Genomic DNA, 20,025 nt, shown 5'->3' with positions numbered 1-20,025 from the left:
AAACTGATTATATTTTACATTATTTATATTTAAACAAATTTTGGACTTTGTGTCTCCTTTAAATTAATAAAGACACATTGTGATACTCAAGTTGAATTAACAATGCAAAAATAAAGGTGTTTAAAAGTAATATCAAGGAGAATTTCTTGACATGTAGACAGAGAGCAGATTGAATTCATTCTACCACCAACATGTGACTCTTCTCACCAAAACTGTGATACATGGACTGATTAAAATAGAGCAGCTTAGGCAATATTAGCATGCATTAGTGATAGCCTTCCAACTATTTCTGTGTAATGAATGGTACAGGATACCTCCCAGTTGGAAGTTTGTAAAAGACACATACACTGTGGTACATATTTGATTTAATAGAATTTGTGTATTAGGCTATATATACGTTTATATATATTTGCCCAAACATGCACCACAGGATAAAGTAACTATTTACAAAACAGAGGGTGTTTAATTGACATAAATTGTCAGTTTTGCTGAGAGCAGAAGATGGCAAAGAAATACTGCCACATTAAGTGGAATAACTGTTCTAAAGTGATACCTTGGATAGATTTTTTTTCAGAACAGAAATATTAGATAATTTTTTAGAGGGAGGACATTTAACTAAAATTAAATATAGAACTCTGAAACTTATAATAAAATTTGCACTTGTTGAAACAAAATATTTTGCATAAAAATAAACCTTTAAATATTAGAGGAGTCTTTACAGGCACATAACTGCTCAGATATAAATAAACATAAAAGATTAAAATACTTGTAAGCTAACACCATCCAGAAAGTGGAAGTATTTGAAACTGTTAACATTACAATTAATTTTCTCTTAGTTTTGAGCAATAATTTCATCTCTCAGGCAAAATATTTTTTTATAATTACTGGAGAAACTTGTGGACTTAGCAACATGGGATTCTTATATATATATATTTTCCCTTAACGTCAACTTCATTTTACAAAAATAGTGACATAATATTATGAACAGACTATGAAGTGGGGACCAGGAAGATACACCGGGACAGATTTTGTAAAAATATGGCAAATGTGAATGTTAAAAATAGATGACAGGCGTGTTGTACTAATGGTGTTTGGTGGCGTGATGATGGTCACTTTCACAATGGAGTTCTCCTCAGCAGTGTCAGCTGGTAATGGAAGCAGCAACCTCTGGTCAATGTTGATACCCTGTCTCACAGAGTGGCAGTGACAGAGGTCACTGTCTGGTATAGGCACTGACCTTGAGTATTTGTTGAAACAGTCAGTTTGGCATGGACCTCTCCCTAGAGTCCAGTTGACACAGACACTTTACCTTCAGAGGCTGTAAACAATTGATTACAAAGACATTTCTTTGTTTCTTTTTTTACTTTTGATTCTCTCTGATCTCTTTCCCTTTGCTTTCTTTTTCTGGTTTGTCTTTCTCAAACTTTTCCTTATCTGGTTTTGTTACACTGTCATAAGAAGGAGGAGAGGTGGTAGAGGAACTCCCATCCGTCTTTTCTGGGGTGGAATTCCCGTTTAATTTGTCAATAACCATATCTCCTTTTATAGGCAAGTCAATCCTCCCCTTGATTGTCTCTTTGTCATATTTACTTGATATGTTTTTTAACCTTTGCTTTAAAAGATAACATCTGTAATTACGCTGAATGATAGCAGCAGACACCTCCTCTTGTTTGCGTTTCAGAGTGGTGGTAATGGGCTCATAAGAGACCTTGGAGGGATTAGAAGCCATGAACCGATCTTCCATCTGGATCCGAAGGGCATCCATCTCTCCGCTCTCACCCAAGACCCGCTTTGTAAAAGCAAATAAGATGTCCAGGCAGTGGATGCGGTCTCCACTCACCATGGGCAGGTCCATGGCAATGAGCTGGACTTTGTTTGGCTTTGCGATGAGGAGGGGAGGATCCAGGGCAGCTGCAAAGTCAGAGAGCTTGCAGAACTCTATGAACTGAGTGGCATCAGGGTCGAACTTCTCCCAGACCTCGTAGAACATTTCAAAGTCATCCTCACTCAGGGGCTCTGCACTTTCTTCAGTGGCAACGCTGAAGTTCTCCAGGATGACAGCGATGTACATGTTCACCACAACCAGGAAGGAAATGATGATGTAGCTGACAAAAAAGAAAATCCCCACAGATGGGTTCCCACAGTCTCCCTTCACAGAGCTTCCAGGGTGAATTGCATCAGGGTCACAGTCGGGAGGTGCGCTGTTGAGGATGGGGGCCAGAAGTCCATCCCAGCCTGCAGAGGTGGTGATTTGGAACAGGCAGATCATGCTGTTGCCGAAGGTCTCAAAGTTGAACATGTCATCAATTCCGGCCTCCTTTTTAACATAGGCAAAGTTGGACATCCCAAAGATGGCATAGATGAACATGACCAGGAAAAGCAGGAGGCCGATGTTGAACAGGGCAGGAAGGGACATCATCAGAGCAAAGAGCAGTGTGCGGATCCCCTTGGCGCCTTTGATCAGGCGTAGGATTCGTCCAATCCTGGCCAGGCGGATGACTCGGAACAGGGTAGGGGACACGAAATACTTCTCTATTAGCTCAGCAAGGAACATTCCTATGGAAAATTAGAGAAGAAAAGTAGGTATATTGATGTTTATAGGAATGCTGTATGTATTCCTCCTTTTAAAAAGTAAACTTACAAAAACCCAAACCACACGTTTGAATCCACTCTAACACTGACATTTAAATGTTTAAGAGTTTTATTGAAATGATTTTATAACATGATTTTATAAAGAATATAATTTTTTGTAAATTCCAACATAATCTAAAATATTACTCTGCCAATTCAAGGTTATACCTATTATATTTCACTACTATACATAAAAGACGGCAATGAAAATAAAGATCATTTCTGAAATAAGTTAATTTAGTGTTCTCAATGAGAGTGATACTCTTTGTAGTTTGAGAAAATGGACCACATCCGAACTAACGTTTCTACATTTGGAGCTTTAGACTATTCTCATTTTTCTTTTCCTCTTGGTAAAATGCCATCCATCTTACAAGAGCCGTGTTGGACGCCATTGCTCTTTGTTACAAAAGACTGTTGAATGCTTTGGGCAGTGTTAGCTATCTCCTCTAGATAAGGATCCTCAAAGCAGGAATAAGAGTCAGAGACAGCCCCTGCCTCAGTTTTAGGAGTCCCACAAGAATATCAAACTACACAATCATCACATATATGTATAGGACCTAGGTCAGACCCATGCAGGCTTCCTGGTTGTTGCTCCAGTCTCTCTGAGCCCCTATGTGCCCTGGTTAGTTGATTCTGAGGATCGTATCCTTATGGTATCCTTGAATTCTTTGGCTTCTACAGTCCTTCCTCCTCCTCTTCCACAGGATTCCCAGTGCTCTGCACCACGTCTGAATGTCTCTGTATCTGCTCCTATCAGTTGGATAAAGTCTCTCTGATAGGAACTGTAGAGATGAGTCAGCAGTTAAAACATGTGCCTAGCCTCTAACCTGACTGTAATTCCAGAGGACCAGAGTTCAATTCCCAGCACCCACATGACAATTCACAATTGTCTATAATTCCAAGATCTGACACCCTCCTATAAATGCAGGCAAAGGGACAATGCACATAAAATAAAAATTTATAATTTATTAAAAAAAGACTCTCTGATGATGATTGTGCTAGGTTCCAGTCTATGAGTATAGTAGAATATTATCAGGAATCATTTCATTGACAGGTTTGTTTGTTTGTTTGTTTGTTTGTTTGTTTTTGCCAATCCTGTCTAGGGCTTTGTGGTTTCTAAAGCCCATACCAGGCCTGATATCCCACTCCCTCCTCTTCCTACTGCCTACGAATCAGGAAGTGAAGCCCTCAGCTAATGCTCTATTGCTGTGCCTCTCTACTTCCTGCTATGAAGATCATGAGCTAACCCTCTAAAAGTGTAAGCCAGTCTCTAAGTGAATGCTTTCTTTTATAAGCATAGTGTCTTCACAACACAAAGACAGTGACCAAGACAAGTAAGTACTAACACCACTGTGGTATCATGATGTATTTAAAAAACATGTGCCTAGCCCCTAACCTGACTCTGTTTACCACTAGCAGAATGATGTGATTTGAATCGATGCCATTGCCATGGGCTCAAGTGTCTAGACCCCTGATAATGTAGCTGGTTGTGATATTGGGGAAAGTTGTAGACCATTCAGGAGGTGACGCTTTACTGGGACAAATGGGTTTGGATGGGGGTAGGGTTTGGCGATTTATATGACATCCCAATTTCTTGTCCTCACTTTCATTCCCAAATGCAGGTTTACCTTAACCAGCTGTACCTTGGGCCCCATGCCAGGCTTTCCACATCAGGAAAGCTACTACTAATATCCCTACTACTGTGAGCCAGAATATACCCTTCCTTTGTTAAGTTGCTTCTTGTCGGTTATTCTGTCCCAGCAAGGAGAAAGGTCCCCCAATCCAATATTTAATTTAATCCAATTTAATTTCCCACCAGTTAGCTTTGTGAATAAACACAAATTTTAGGATTTTATTGAAATATGTTAGCATTTAAAATTTCACTCTGTACACCCTGCTCCCCTCCAACTGCATTTCTATGTCAAACTGTGGGCAGGATTTGGGGAAAATGTTCTCTAGAACGACATGTCTCTGTAACTTACAATGTTCTTACCTACAATCGAGAGGATCACCACCACAAAGTCAAAGATGTTCCACCCTATTGTGAAGTAGTAGTATCTGAGAGAGATGAGCTTCAGCAGGAACTCCCCAGTGAAGAGGATGATGAACACCAGGTTGATTCGGGACAAAACCAGGGTCATGTATTTGCTCTGGTCGTCCGTTTCCACCATCATGGTCACCATGTTGAGACAGATGAGGATCATGATGCTGATGTCAAACACTTGTCTCGTTACAAAGTCAAAGACCATCCCTTGAAATTTGTTCTAGAAAGAGAAGAGAGAGTGTTAGTGGACACATTGCATAATCAGTGGTCTGGTGACATTGCAAATAAGATCTTTCCACATGTGCCTCTGGGCGCCTTACAGTACACTACATAATCTCTAAGCTCCATTTTACTGCATATTTTTGAAAAAAATGAGAGGTACCATACCACATGCCAGGAACAAACATATTTTGTTTACTTGGGTCTCATAGGAAAAGAAAGCAAAATAATCCAGAAATTGGTGGCAACTGGTTGAAAATATTTAGAGGCTATTTGATTAATTATGATCATTTCTATAAAAATGATTTTAATTAGTACTGACAATTTAAGAAACGGTAAATGTAGACTTTCAGATGAATAATCTACTTCATTTATCAGTATTTTAAGAATTTTCTGATATCCATCATTTTACCCATCAATTAATGGAAGTTAAATTTATTTAGCTCTACCATGTCTACTCCTGCATGCTTGTGAGTTTATTTGTTAGTTTACCTGTTTTCATTTCCGTCTTTCCCTATTTATGTATCAATACAAATGTGTGAAAGAACGAGAAAGATGGCTCAGTAGCTAAGAGCACTGGCTGGTTTTTTCAGAGGACCAAGGTTCAATTCCCAGCACTCACGTGACGGCTCACAGCTCTCAGTAATTTTACTTCCAGGCTTCTGCACTCCATCTTCTGCCTTCCATGGGTACAGGCATGCAAGCAGTGCACAGACATATGTATAAGCAAATTATCTGAGCCCCGCCCCATGTATATTTTTAAAGATGCCTGAGAAATGCTTGTATAATTAATACCCATTTCAAAAAACATGTGCTTTTAGAGTCCTGTGTAAATACAATGTCAAATATGGTTTTATTAGATAATTAAAATAATGTATAATAAAGATACAAAATCCCATGGCTTATGGAAAAATCCAAGGTCATAAACCAACCATGTTTCCACATATCAGTGACCTTTGGTGAAGCGGGTTCATTCACTCCTTTCTGTGTGAGGTACCTTCCCATCCTTCCTCCCTACCTTATATCTCCCAGTTTTATTTACTTTACATATATAGTAAGGTGAAGAACCTGATAGGGTTCATGAACCTTTGGGGTATGAATTTTGCTGATCTTGGTTTATGTGAACAGGGGTACAGTTACGTTATGGGCCTCAGATGCCTTACTATTTTCTCTATCTGAGAAGATAGGTGAGTTATGGTACAGTTCTTCTAATGTACCATTACCATGCCATTCCACATTAGGAAGTGTTACAGACTATGCATTTGAATGATTTTTATTCTCTTTCAGTGAAAGAAAATTCTTAGGGACAGTTTTCCTTTCCAAGAAAATTGGGAATATTTTCTAGCCTCAAGAATGAGAGAACCCAGCAAGACAAATGGTTTTCTCATGTGTAGAACCTAAACTCAATAATATATTAAGTTATAGATAATATGAGGAGAAAGAATGTCATGAATCTAGATACACAGGGGAACATAGAAAAGGAAAGGTTGTAAGGGATTGTGGAGAGAGCTATGGAGTATATGTGACATGAGGTGGAAACAGGAGGTTACTAGTTACAGGGAGGAAGGCACCTGGACTGAAGGGTACAGACAGCATAAAAGAGGGCAGAAGGAGGCGGAAGTTATAACAGTCTAATGATTCATATGTATGAAAAGTCTATGAAATATTGTTTACTTTGTATGGTACCATAAAGGGTAATAAAAGAAGGAAAAGCTAAAATGAGCTTTATAACAGGGAGGGGAAAAAAGGAAAGGAAGAAGCCACATTGTGGAGGAAAGATGGAGAGATGGACAGGGATATCTGGGAGCCTGAAGGACACATCAATATGGTCAGAGGGGCAGCAACCACACGTGTCTGCAGCAGGAGGGTGACTCTCGCTTTGGTGTCAGTTCTTGGGAACTCTTGAGTTGGAGGTCTCAACTCACCAACTATCAAGAATGTCCCAGTATTTTAGGAACTTGACACCTGCTACCAAGCATTGTAGCAGCTCGAGAGTCTGCTGCACAATATGGGATTCATGATTTGATTGGTGTGATAGATTGGTGACATCACCAATATGTTTTGATCTAGATACTAGAACTGAAACACTGTCTTAGAATTTTAATGAGTACAAGGTAGACTTCTTACTGCAGGCCGAGGGATGGGCTTCTGAGGTTTTTTGGAGCCAAGTTTCTTCATTGCATTGTAGTATTTTTTCTGTTCTTCTGTCATAAAGATGTCTTGACCTCCAAAGTAAACACACAAAATAGCGTGGTTACAATCCTAACCTGTGTTACAACAGTATTTTAACTGAAGTATTTCTGAGCCTTCCTTTAGTCTTGTCTCAATTTTGAATGGATATTATCTTGCTAAATATAGATTTATTTGTCTGCTTCACCCATTTATGTGAAATGCCGAAGACTTTAATATTATGCAAAACCCATAAGCACATAAAATTCTGATTAGTCCAGCATCCTAATTGGATTATATTATGTTCACAATGAATTTTAAGGTCCTTAAATATATTTTCAGGGAGCCAAATGTTTTCTTCTTCTCTTGCTGTTTAAAGTTTTTTTGCTGTATTTAATCTTTTTTAAAAAAAAAAACTGTTTTTGTGGGCCAAGCAATGTGATAGGCATAAAAATTACATAGGTATATAACATGGTATCATGTTCCTTAAGGGGGCAGATGGAAAAAATGTACAATAATGTGCAAAAGGGGGTGAGGTTAAAAAAAATCAAGCAAATGAACAGGAGGAAGGAAGGAAAGTCATTGTAGACACAGCAAAAATTGAGAGAGCCAGGCTTAAGCCTAAGGCTTTAATGTACAATAAAGAGTTTGCTTGGCAATGCATCTCAGGAAGAGAAAATATCACTTATAAAGCCATGGGGAAACCATTGTGTGGCTGAGTTCAGAAAAGGTCAGGAAGACTTGTGCAGTTACCCTGTAACAAGTGCTGTGGTGATGTGGGTGCTGAGGGAATGAGTACATAAGGGAAAGAGGATAAAAATGGCGTGTGGGAGAAGAGGCTGAGAAATTGGGGAGGGTCATTCCTGCAAAGACCCCATCCGCCATGCTAAGCACTGGATAATTGTTGATGTACTGAAGTAATGGTTATATTACAGATTCAGAAAGACAGCTGTAACCATGGATGAAAGGAGAGGGCCAGTAGATTACCAGCCACGTAGTAAGGCTGAAAGTCATATAAACATTCTAAGTGTGTCATGACTCCAATGGTCTGGTTGGCTCTATGATGGACTGGTGATTTGAGTAGGGAAGGGTGGGAGGTGAGAAATACTCATCTTCTTCTTCTGCTGGTTGAAGTTGTCTATGATGACACCGATGAATAGATTCAGAGTGAAGAACGACCCAAAGATGATGAAGATGACAAAATATAGATACATGTACAGATTTTCTTCATATACAGGCTGCAGTTTGACCTAAACAATAATGAAAATATTTAATATCGTTAGCAAAGAGGACCCTTGAACTAAATAATGTAGTGAGTGCTGTTACTTAATATGAACTTATCATGTCTTTAGATATCATTTTACAAAAATAATTATTTTCTCTAACAACTATGAAATTTGAAACTTTTACTTTCGAAATTTAATATGTTTTTTCCATTGTAGCCTGCCTGACAAATATTCCTCAGCACAAGTAAAACTGATACAAATTCAGCTAATAGTTTGGGTCTATTATTTTATTATAATTGTCACCATTATTATTATTCCAAAAGTTTTGGCAGTATCTTCTCTTTGTCTTTGGAAAAGCTTAAATAGCAGAAAATCAACTAAGAGAAAAATACAGGATAGGCAGACATGTTTTAGCCATTTCTTTGTATTTCTGAGTTTGAGTTTCCTTGAAGTCTCCTAGCTTGTCTGTGTCCTAATGTTCCTGGAAGCTGCTTCATAGACTGGCTGATCATGTCCTCTAAAGAAACAGAAAAGCAAGTGATGCCTTTCCACTGAGCTACTTTCCTACTCTGAATAGTTCTATTTTCAGGGCTAATCTGATGTCTTCTACTCCATGTAATTTGAGAATTTTTCACAGTAGACATGTTATCTATTACATGTCATACCTATAGCAACCAAACTACTATTCACACTGTGAGCACTCTGCCAATCATTTCTACTGTACTGATAAATACTATATGCAAGGTAGATTCTGAGTCTCTTAGTTCAATTCTCACCAGTGTTTACCATGGACAATCTGGTAGCTGTAAAGAGCATCCAGGAGCTACTTACATCCCGTGAATCAACAGCTGCATACATAATATCCATCCAGCCTTTGAATGTGGCCTGTATTCAACACATATCAGAATTACTTTTGAATATCTCAATCAAACTCATTGCATTTACCAGACATTAATACAACAGTATTTTTATAAGTATCTTTTCATACAATACCATGATATTTTCTACACAGGTGTTCAAATGTTGAATGGGGAGGGTGTCATCAAGTACCTTTCTACTACTAAGAAAACAAATTTGTATTTAGAATTTAGGATTTCTTTACTTTTCTTCTCTTGGGAGCTATACTATGCTACTTTTCTATAATAACACATAATGGAGACTTGATTAATGAAAATCCCACCTTAATCTCATTTTAAAACTTTCCAATAAGAAGATAAAACCTGTGATTTAAAAGCTATGGCCGTATTCAAGCAGAACTCCTTTTCACTAATAACTGATTAGCAAATATGCTGTCATGAAGTTAAGAAACTAAGCATTGAGTATTTTGAAAAGTATCCCTAGAGATTTGCACTTCTGCATATAATAGCATCACATTATTTTAGATACTACTACAGAAAGTCTCTAGCTAAAAATTTGTACACTTCATTCATTCATATAATATATAATTAATATTTCAATATACATAATTTTACAGAAAATTAAAAATAGAAATGATTAACAATATAACAAGAAAAATATAAGAAGAAGAAAAGAATCTTGTGAAGACATTTAAAACTGCATTCCTGGGGAAATAAAAAAAACTGCAATGTCTTCCTAAGAGCCAAATAACTAACTTGAGGGATCATCAAACAGTAGTTCCTACTGTTAAATAAGAATTATTCAGAGTGCACCACAGGAGGGATCTTTGGTAGCATGCTTTGAAATGTTTTCAGGTTCATACAATAGCCACTTACCACTTGCAGCAACGCCAGGTAGCCAGCCCCAACGTTGTCAAAGTTGACTTTCACATTCTTCCACCGGGCTTGCTTGCCAAGAGCCTGACAGTCGCTGAAATTGTTGACTTCACTCATGTCGAACATGTTGCCCGTAGTCATGTTAACACAGTGATAGAACTTTCCAGCAAACAGATTCACACCCATGATGCTAAAGATCAACCAGAAGATGAGGCATACCAGTAGCACATTCATGATTGAGGGTATTGCGCCAACAAGAGCGTTCACAACCACCTGTGGGGGGACAGGAGAACAATCACTTGGTAAAGTGGAAGCCATTGCAGATGTGTACGCAATCGGCGTGAAGACCATTTGGATAGAATTAAATGGGTATCTCTGTAGATTTCTAGCCCTAGAATGTTTCTTCTAGTGTTTTTTACTACATATTGACAAGGGTATACAGACAACAATACAGCTAAAGAGTTAAGAAAGAAAGGAAAGCAGAATGCAACAAACATTGAAAGGAAACAAATACAACCTGAGATAGTAAGATCTTCAAAAATGTACACGGTGTGGGGGGAGAGTGGTGAGGGTGAAAATATACATTAAATGAAATAATCATTTGCTGTAACATGTATTAAGTCTTGTGAACATGTGTGAATTATTGGCGATCTGAAAGAGGAATTATGTAGCTTCTTCACAAATAAAGCATGACAAATGCAGTAAATTTGTATCTTCAGATCAGGTATATTTATATGACTATGAAGGTCAGGATTAAGGGTTTCCAAGTTTTTTGTTTTATACTAGAAAAATCTCAGTCTTTTAGACATAGAATGAATTACCATCAGATCTATCAGATTTTCTTCAGATGTATGAGTATCCCATTATTATTACTTGACAATGTCCCATCTCTTATGCTATTTGTTTTTATAAGGCTGACCTGCTTAGTGAAGGAAAACACCCATCCTTTTTTGTTTTTCTGAATAGAGGAAAGAGGAAGATGTGTTTTAAGATCTCAAGGATAGCAAAAGTAGCTTTTCTAACACTACTTATTCTGACAGTGTACTACATGATTAAGAGCTTATAGTCAATGAAACTATTGTTTTATTTAAAAATATGATAAATATTATTTTTAGAAATAAATTTGAAATCCAAAATTCTAGTGGTTTCCTATATTAATTGAATTTTATTTCCTTTAGAAATTAAGTCATATTTGTTACACTTGATAATTTTCTTTTCAGATTAAAATTATGTACAATGGCTTTTTCCATATCCCTACAATTTTTTTTATCTTCAAATAGATGTTGCTACATTTATCTGAATTAAAATACTAATCTAGAATATTTTTCAGATTAGAGGAAAATTGTAAGTTTTCAGACTTGTTCAATTGATATTTTCTCTCTGATATAGGCTATAAATATGTTTGTTGGCCAAAGAGTTCCCATGGAAACCCTCAAACAACCCAGGCTATTGCCAAGGCTTTAAGTTGCTCTCAAACTGATGGCAAGGCCCCATTGCTGAAAACAACGCCGACACAACTCATCGAACATGGAGAAGTCAAGCCGGTGCCTAGAAAGAGCCATCATTCCTATGTGCTAGTATCTTTGATACAGGAAAGTACTTTGCAGGATACTAAAAGAAATGTAAACCAACCCAGATACAGACCCTTTTATATACAACGGTGTTCCACCTGCAAGTTAAGCAGAAATTTTATGAGAGTAACCAACCAAAATCTGATTTGACTTAAGGCCCACTCCACAAGATAGATTCCATGTCTGATATTGCTTGAGTGACCAAGAACCTGTAACTTAGTCTGGGGACCTAGGTTAAACCCAAATAGTACTGTTCTAAACACACAAACAAACAACGAATAAAAAAAATAAAAATGTAGCATTAAAATGACATTCTGCTATACTCTTAGATCAGTGTCTTGCTCATCCATCATCAGAGAAGCTTCTCTCTGTAGTAATGGGAATAACAACAGAGACCTACAGCCACACATTAGCCAGAGAGTAAGAGACCTTGGAACATACTCTCAGCTCTAAGTGGGGTGTCTCCATCAACTCTCTCCCCTCAGGGTTCAGGGAACTTCGCATAAGAATAGACAGAAAGAGTATGACAGCCAGAGGCAATGGAGAACACCAAGTAAACAAGGCCCTCTAAGTCAACAAGATCAATGCACTTGGGAACTCACGGAGACTGGGGCCTGCACAGGTCCACAGGAGATGGGATCCTAGAGTTGAAAGAAATGGATATATTCCCTCATTTCTAGCCCCAAAGCTATCTCCAATCAATAACTACTTGAAAATGACAATTTTGTTTTCTTCAAAGGGAGTCTCACAGTGGGCTGGGTGGGGGAACAAACTATCTTAGGGGTGGGCTGCATATCCAGCAGTCAATGATCAACACAAAAATAAAATCAGAGTCATCTTTGGAGGCTCCTTGTCTCAAAATGTCATGTCAGGGATTTATTTTCTTTAAGCTTTATTTTTATTTTAATATACATTAGTATATATAGCATGCCTAATGATATATATTCTCTCTCTTGTTTTTACTCTACAGGTCATTTGTGACTATATTATGGCTTCTTGTTTAGTGTTTTTATGGATTCCTGAGTGTACCAATGAGCGGGTCTCTTCATCTATACCTATATTTCTTGAGCTTTTTATTTCCCTATTGTTTGTTTTACCCTATGTAAATGTTTTAGGTTGTTTTCCCATCTTGTTTTTTTTTTTTTTTTTTTTTATTGTCCCTTAGAAGCCTGTTTGTCAGTGAGAGACAGAGGGGGTGGATCCAGATGGGAGGGGAGAAACTGGGAGGAGAAGACGGAGAGGAAACTGAAATCAGGATATAGTATATGAGAAAAAAATGATCTATCTTTTATTTAAGAAATATAATTAAATAAACCATCACTATGAAGTCACGAAGCATGGCGTAGGCTCAGATGATGTCAGCACTGACAAAATTGTTATTTCCAACAGATTTTTATGAGTTTGTTAACATAGGCAATCAAATAGATTTTGTACCAGGCAAGCCAAGCGTATCTCTCTGCTCAGCGCTGCAGGAGCAGCTGGAGGGTAGTTTCATTTTCCACAATGAGTAAATTCTGCAGTCAAGGCTGAAGGGGTTTATTGCCCCAAACAAACCACCTCCTAATATAAAAACCCCATGGCCTTGAAGAAATTCAATATCCGTGTGCATTTGCAAAGCAGATTAAACAAAGCTGGCCTTTGTGCAAAGCAGTTCTGAAGGCGTGGCGGCGTGCATTTTATATTGTGAGACAAGATACACTTGCTAAGGGAGAGAGCAGGGGAGGATGAGGCTGGGGCTGTAGAAAAAGCAAACCTCAGCGGTGCTTAAAAGATCTGTGAAGTGAAGTCAGGCTTGTTAGAAATATGTAGCTAATTATCCTAGCAACTTGTTTTAGATATGAGGGATGTACTGGTTCTTCTGAATTCTATGATTGACATTAATTCAAGAAATAAAGCATTCTGAAGTCACTTTGCCTTAAAAAAAAACTGATACTTTTTGACGACCTCAAACTTACCTACTGAAGGCTTTGATAGGATGAGTGCTGTCAACAATCATTCCAAAGTACCCAAACAATAAAAATAATAGCTCGTGGAGGTTCTGTGTGTGTCTGTGTGTGTGTGTGTGTCTGTGTGTGTGTGTGTGTGTAGCTCTGTCTCAATTCATGATGTGTATTTAAATAACCTGCAGTTTCCAGAGGAAAGGCTTGTAGCCGTCTTGACTTTAGTCCTGAATTATCTAATTTTGTAAAGGGACTACCAAGGCTGGTAACTCTGACTTGAGTTTTAGAAAGCATCATTGTATCTTCTTACCCTCATGCCTTCAAAGCGGGATAAGGCTCGGAGTGGCCTGAGAGCTCTCAGTGTCCGTAGGGATTTGATGGCACCAAGTTCTGAGTAACCAAGAGCATTGGCTACTAGGCTAACCAAAGAAACCTGTAGATGGAAAACAAATGGTTAATCTACTACAAAACAAACTTTTAGATAGAGGCAGAGCATGTGCTGGCCATTCTTTGGTGAGAGGCGATAACATATGAATATAACCCTTCTATCTTTATCTTCTACATGGTTGTACAATCTGATGCTGTCCTTTCCCTACCTGCAAAATGTGATAGTTTATCATGCTAACACTTACAGGTATGTCATGCCACAGAACTCTTTGCAAAATATGTGTTTTTTTTTTTTTTTACCACAGGTAACTCGGGGCTCAATTCAAAAGCCTGATCCCTCATAGACCTTTGCTTAACCCTGCCAAATAAACTGTACACTGCTCTCCTGAACTTTATGATATTAAGGTTGTGAATCCTAGAGATATTTGCCAGGTACCAGAGTTGGTCAGCTGACTAGTCGTTTAATTTCTCCTTCTGTATCATACAAGTATTTTATTAGCTGGGGGGAAACTCTGTTCTTAACCTACCTGATGTGGTCTGGATAGATATACACTAATGGAGACATTGGTTTCCCACTGAATAATTTAGCATATCGCTTATCAAATTCAAAACAATAATGCATTGGACTAACAAGATGACATTTATCTGAAAACATTTTATCTGCAGTGGATGTTTAATAATACAACGCTTCTTCTCAGTGATCACGATCACTCGTCTTTTTGATACTTGTAATTATGTTGAATTTTAGTTAAACATATACAACATTAAATAACACATATCTTTTTGGAGTTAGGGGAACTACTTTGTTTTGATGTTCTTTCAGTATACTTTGATGCTACAGGCGCAAGTCTGAAGGGATCTGAACTGCTATTGTCTCCTATGTGTTGCTGAGGAGGCTGAGCATCAGTCCGAACACACATATCCTGATAAAAAAGTAAAATAAAGGAAGGAAGAAAGGATGGAAAAAGAAAGGAAGGAGACAAAATATCAGAACTGCACTGAGGTACAATGAGAGCTGTGAACATCACTTTTCATACATGTGTGTGTATGTGTGTGTATGTGTGTATATATTTCACATATATATTTAATTTCATATATATATAAATATCTCATATACATACATACACACATACACATTCATACATACATATATATTCTGTGTGAGCATGTGTGGTGTCTAGACCAATTGCCACCTAGTGCTTTCCTCAATCCCTCTCTCTCTTAGTTATTGAGACAGGGTCTTACACTGAAGGTGAAGCTTACTGCTTCAGCTATATTGACCACCCAGAGAGTTTCAGGATTCTCTGATCTCTACCTCTCCAGCATCAGGCTTATGGGTGCATGTAACTACACTTGACTTTTTGCATGAGTGTTGGAGTTCAGAACATGGTTCTTTCTGCTGTGGCAAGCAGCTCTCTGCCCAAGCCAGTTCTTTAGCCCTTTATTTCTACAATATAGTTTTGGGGCAGATCACCAAAAATTGGGTAACCTCCTCTGAATTTGTAATGTATTTGATTTATTTGGGAAAACAAAGAGGATTTTTAAAAACTGGAGGGGGTAGTTGTAGGTTTGTTTAATCAAGCAATTTAAAATAATTGTTTTTCATGCCAATAACTCTAAGATTGTCACAATTTTGATAGTTAATACTCGTATGCTTTGCATTTGACTTAACTTAAAGCAGGTCCCCCTATATGGCAGTGAGGTGACAATGTCTTAGAATGGTGGCCCAGGCCCAATCAGGCCTGATTCTTCGTGGGTAGACAGGAGAACTGTTAGCAGGTAAACACAGTCCTCCACACAGCATTCCCTAGAAACCTTATAATGCCAGTTGCAAGAGAGAAAGTGTTACCTTCCACTGCCTCTGCATCTGTATCAGCTCCTGCCTCCAGCTTCCTGCCTCAAGCTCCTACCTTGGCCTCTCTAAGAAGCCAAACAATAACACATGGAGATTCTTTCTAAACCCAATTTTTAACCTACCTTTTGAGTAAATATTTACTTCTGCTCCCTATTTGGATGAAATTCGTGAAAGAAAAGGAAGGCAGAGAAATACAGAAAAGGGAACAGGAGAAAATGAACTGACTAATTTTAAAACATTCTGGATCATAGAAAGCCCAGACATGATGGGTTTCTCTTTAAAGGAAAAGTGACAGAGACCCACGCATCTGCAGGAGTAAGAAAGCAGCTAAAGGAGCATGCAAAAGGCTCTGGACCTGCATCTGGACCTGCAGCCACCAGGTTGCTTGAAAATAGGCTGGAGCTACACAGAAAAGTGATTTCTGAATATTATTGCTTGTCTTTATCCACTCTGTGGAGGCTACCTGTGGCGTGTGACTAAAACTCCAGTCCAGACAGTTATCAATTCTCTCTGGTGAACAATCTGGAATTGGATATCTGAATTTTCATGTTAAAAATGGAGATATATATATATATATATATATATATATATATATATATATATCATAGATGCACACATACAATTACATATATTTATAAATATGCACCCTAACACACACACTATTCACCACCAGTAACAATGGGGGTTTATACCACAGGGCATTGGCAACTTATTTTCTTCTTCAGTCTTATAGCATATTTGTTTGCCTTGAATAGAAGCTATACCACTCCTAGGCATATACCCAGAAGGTGCTCGAACATATAATAAGGACATATGCTCAACTATGTTCATAGCAGCCTTATTTATAATAGCCAGGAGCTGGAAAGAACCCAGATGTCCTTCAACTGAGGAATGGATTTAAAAAATGTGGTATATTTACACAATGGAGTATTACTCAGCTATTAAAAACAATGAATTTGAGAGGTTCCTAGGTAAATGGATGGAACTAGAAATTATCATACTGAGTGAGGTAAGCCAATCACAAAAGAACACACATGGTATTCACTCACTGATTATTGGATATTAGCCCAGAACCTTAAAATGCCCAAGATGCAACTCACAGGCCACATGAAGTCCATAAAGAAGGAAGACCAAGTGGGGGTGATTCGGTCCTTCTTAGAAGGAGCAACAAAATACTCAAGGGAGCAAATATGGAGACAAAGCGAGGGACAAAAACTGAAGGAGGGGCCGTCTGAAGACCTTTCCACCTGAGTATCCATCCCATGTGCAGTCACCAAAGGTAGATGCTGATGTGGAAGTCAGGAAGTGCATGCTGATAAGAGCCTGATATGGATGTCTCCTCAGAGGTCTTCAAGAGTCTGACATATTCAGAGGCAGATGCTCACAACTAGCCATTGAAGTGATTATGGGGTTCTCAATGGAGGAGTTAGAGTGAAGACTGAAGGAGCTGAAAGGATTTGTGGCCCCATGAGGAGAGCAACAATACCAACCAACCACAGCTCCCAGGGTCTAAACCACCAGCCTGGGAGCACTTATGGAGGGATCCAGGGCCTTAGCTGAATATATAAGAGTGGAGGGCCCTGCTGGGCACAGGTGGAAGATGAGATCCTTGACCTCATGAAGGCTGGACGCCCCAGGGGGTGGGAGTTTTGAGGGTGGGGAGGTGGGAGTGGGGGGGTAGATAGAGGTTACATCCACAAAGAAGAAGGAGGAGGTGTGAGGGGATTGGGGGTTCCTGGGTGGGTGGGGGATGGGGTAAGGGGACAACATATGAAATGTAAATAAAACATCCAATAAAAAAATTAAAAAAAAAAAAAAAAAAAAAGAAAAATCCTAAGGCTATGAAGTTATGAAATACAAGTATCTAATCATTGAGCTTTTGGTTTTGGTCATGAGAAAATGACCTATAAGCTCATCTCTGGTTAAAGGGTAAGTCCAGTGTGGTAGACACATCACTGGAGAGCACTATGTGGTACTTACAAGTCATGGCTTCCACAGGCATTTTCCATAAACATTTTAAACACTATTTTTGTTCATTTAAAACTGCATATTTTAAAACATATGGTTTCTCCATGTTTACTTCTTTAATCCTTTAAGGTGATTGCGACAGAATCACACTGCATGTTATTTATGCAAAAAAAAATTCACGGTGTCTTTGTTAATGGATACATCATTTAAATCAAGTGCAAGCCTGGATTTGAAGTGTTGATTTGACTGTGAGAATGATTACGTTTGTTTATGATATCTATAATTATAAGTGATGAGGATCAGCTGGCTGATGGATGGTGCTATGCTTGCATAAAAACTCACAAGGACTATTCGGATTCTGATTGTTTTCAAGAAATGTCAAGTAAATATTAATTACGTTATGCATTTAGTCTACCAGCATTGGTAAAAAATAGTTTCTATAGTTCTGGAAATATTACAGCATATTATGCAATTTGTGAGGATGATATTTTGATAAGAAAAAGTTACACAAATGGAAAAGGGGATCTGTCTAGTACAATATTGCGGTAGACAGAGACACGGGTTTGGGTGACCTTCTTGATTCTAAGCTGAATCATCATGTTTGCTGTGGACCTCTACATTCAGAACTTGTTCTGGTTTTTTTTTGTTCGTTTATTTATTTGTTTATTTGTTGTTGTTATCTTTTGCCCAACTGCTTAATGTTAAAGTTCAGACTTTATTTCTGGGCTCCTTTGTTCATTTTTATTCTCTGCCTAGGAGTTAAAGCATGTTTGTAGCTTCAAAAAGTATCTCTAGCCTGGTAGCCCCTAAATTCATGCATGGGGTTCACCATCTACTCCTGACTGTCTGATAAATACACCTCCCCCTTCCCTCCACCCACTGTGCCAAACTTGTTTTCTGATAGTCCACTTCACTGTTGCTGGTTCTGTCTGATACTCCTGTGTTCAAGGCAGAAGAAAACCCATATGCTGGATCCACTCTGTTTCTTCATTCCATATGCTCATCTGTAAATCATGACCTTGGTCTGAGACAAACTCGCCTTTCCTAGATGACGAAAGCAACTTTCTCATCCATCTCCCCATTTCCATTATTTTCCTTCCTTCCTCCAAATGTCATCATTTACAAAACATTAGTTACACCTCTGCATGGCTTGACTCCACAAGTCTTTCTCTCGTACTTCTGTATCATAAACTGTCAAAATATTCTGCATATATAATTATAGTGTCTGGTGAGGCCTTTGGTCCATTTGGGACTAAGTTTCCATCTTTCCCTCTGTGTTTCATCCCAGGCTAGTAGAGCAATTCTCTTCCTTGTTTGTTCCATTTCTACTTCTCATCCTCATGTTAGAGCCAAGCATTAGAGCCAAGTGACTCTTTCTTTCTTCCCTCTATTCTCTGAGTGAAGGCTGCCTATCTCTGACCACCTCTTAGGGACACCTACTTGGACAGTAACTGACAGAGACTTCCTGCTCCCAACAGGGAGTCACATCCTGTCCTAGGACTCTTTGTTATTACACAGCAGTAATCTTACATTTAGATTTAGTTGTTTTAATAGTTGAAGCTTATTTACAGTACTTCCCATCTTTTGGAGTACAGTTTCTGCTAGAAGTTTGCTTGTCTCCAACTATCTCTTTTCTCTACAGTACCCTGAGTCTGAAAACAATAAGGTTTTCACATAGATCTACAGAGTAAATGGATTCATTTTAGGAGGTTAAAAAGACCACTATAATTACATTTAGTAGGATCTGAAAAGCTAACATTTAAAAAACAGCTACATGCCTCAAATATATGAATGCATTTTTCAAAGAAAAATACTCCTTGCTGCAAGTCTTACCTTTCTGTGGCAGTTTGGTACAAGGTCGGCAATTTTCTTTTAAGGTATTTTATTTAGGGTTTAGAGATGTGGCTCAGAGGTTAAGAGCAGTGACTACTCTTCCAGAGAAGCTGGGTTTGATGCCCAGCATCCACATGACAGCATCTAACCGTCTCTAACTCTAGTTCTGGTGGATCTGATTTCTTTTTCTAGCCTGTGTGGGTACCCAGCACAGGTGTGGTGCACAGACATATATGCCACTAAGGTACCCATACACATAAAAAGAAAAATAATGGAAAATAAAAAGATATATTTTTGTACTTTAAAAATGATATTAATCTAGTGTATACTGTAACTTAACTCAGCTGATTCAGTTCTTTGAAGTTAAGTTGTTATCATCTGTTAACATGAATTTATATGTTTCAAATCTTGTTTGGGGTTAGAAGATGAAACTATAATATAAGTAGAAG

At 38.2% G+C, this 20,025-nt stretch overlaps 1 protein-coding gene across 6 annotated transcripts in view; it reads right to left on the bottom strand.

Moving 5' to 3' along the window:
• Window positions 1-802: 802 nt before the first annotated feature.
• Window positions 803-20,025, bottom strand: part of Scn3a (sodium voltage-gated channel alpha subunit 3) — a 105,674-nt gene continuing 86,451 nt past the window's right edge. For 5 of the 6 annotated variants that reach the window (XM_028769309.1, XM_028769312.1, XM_028769314.1 and 2 more), the window contains exons 20-26: window positions 13,844-13,966; window positions 10,023-10,295; window positions 9,121-9,174; window positions 8,176-8,313; window positions 7,022-7,126; window positions 4,625-4,895; window positions 1,361-2,556 (exon numbers count right to left, since the gene is read on the bottom strand). In XM_028769309.1, the coding sequence (XP_028625142.1) occupies window positions 1,361-2,556; window positions 4,625-4,895; window positions 7,022-7,126; window positions 8,176-8,313; window positions 9,121-9,174; window positions 10,023-10,295; window positions 13,844-13,966 (2,160 nt within the window). Of the gene's footprint in view, window positions 2,557-4,624; window positions 4,896-7,021; window positions 7,127-8,175; window positions 8,314-9,120; window positions 9,175-10,022; window positions 10,296-13,843; window positions 13,967-20,025 lie in introns of all 6 variants that reach the window. The other variant, XM_028769313.1, reaches the window with a different exon arrangement.

Source organism: Grammomys surdaster, unplaced genomic scaffold (genome assembly GCF_004785775.1).
Source record: "Grammomys surdaster isolate TR1022 unplaced genomic scaffold, NIH_TR_1.0 191, whole genome shotgun sequence".
Classification (NCBI taxonomy): Eukaryota; Metazoa; Chordata; class Mammalia; order Rodentia; family Muridae; genus Grammomys; species Grammomys surdaster.
This window is presented reverse-complemented; position numbering and strand designations above follow the sequence as displayed.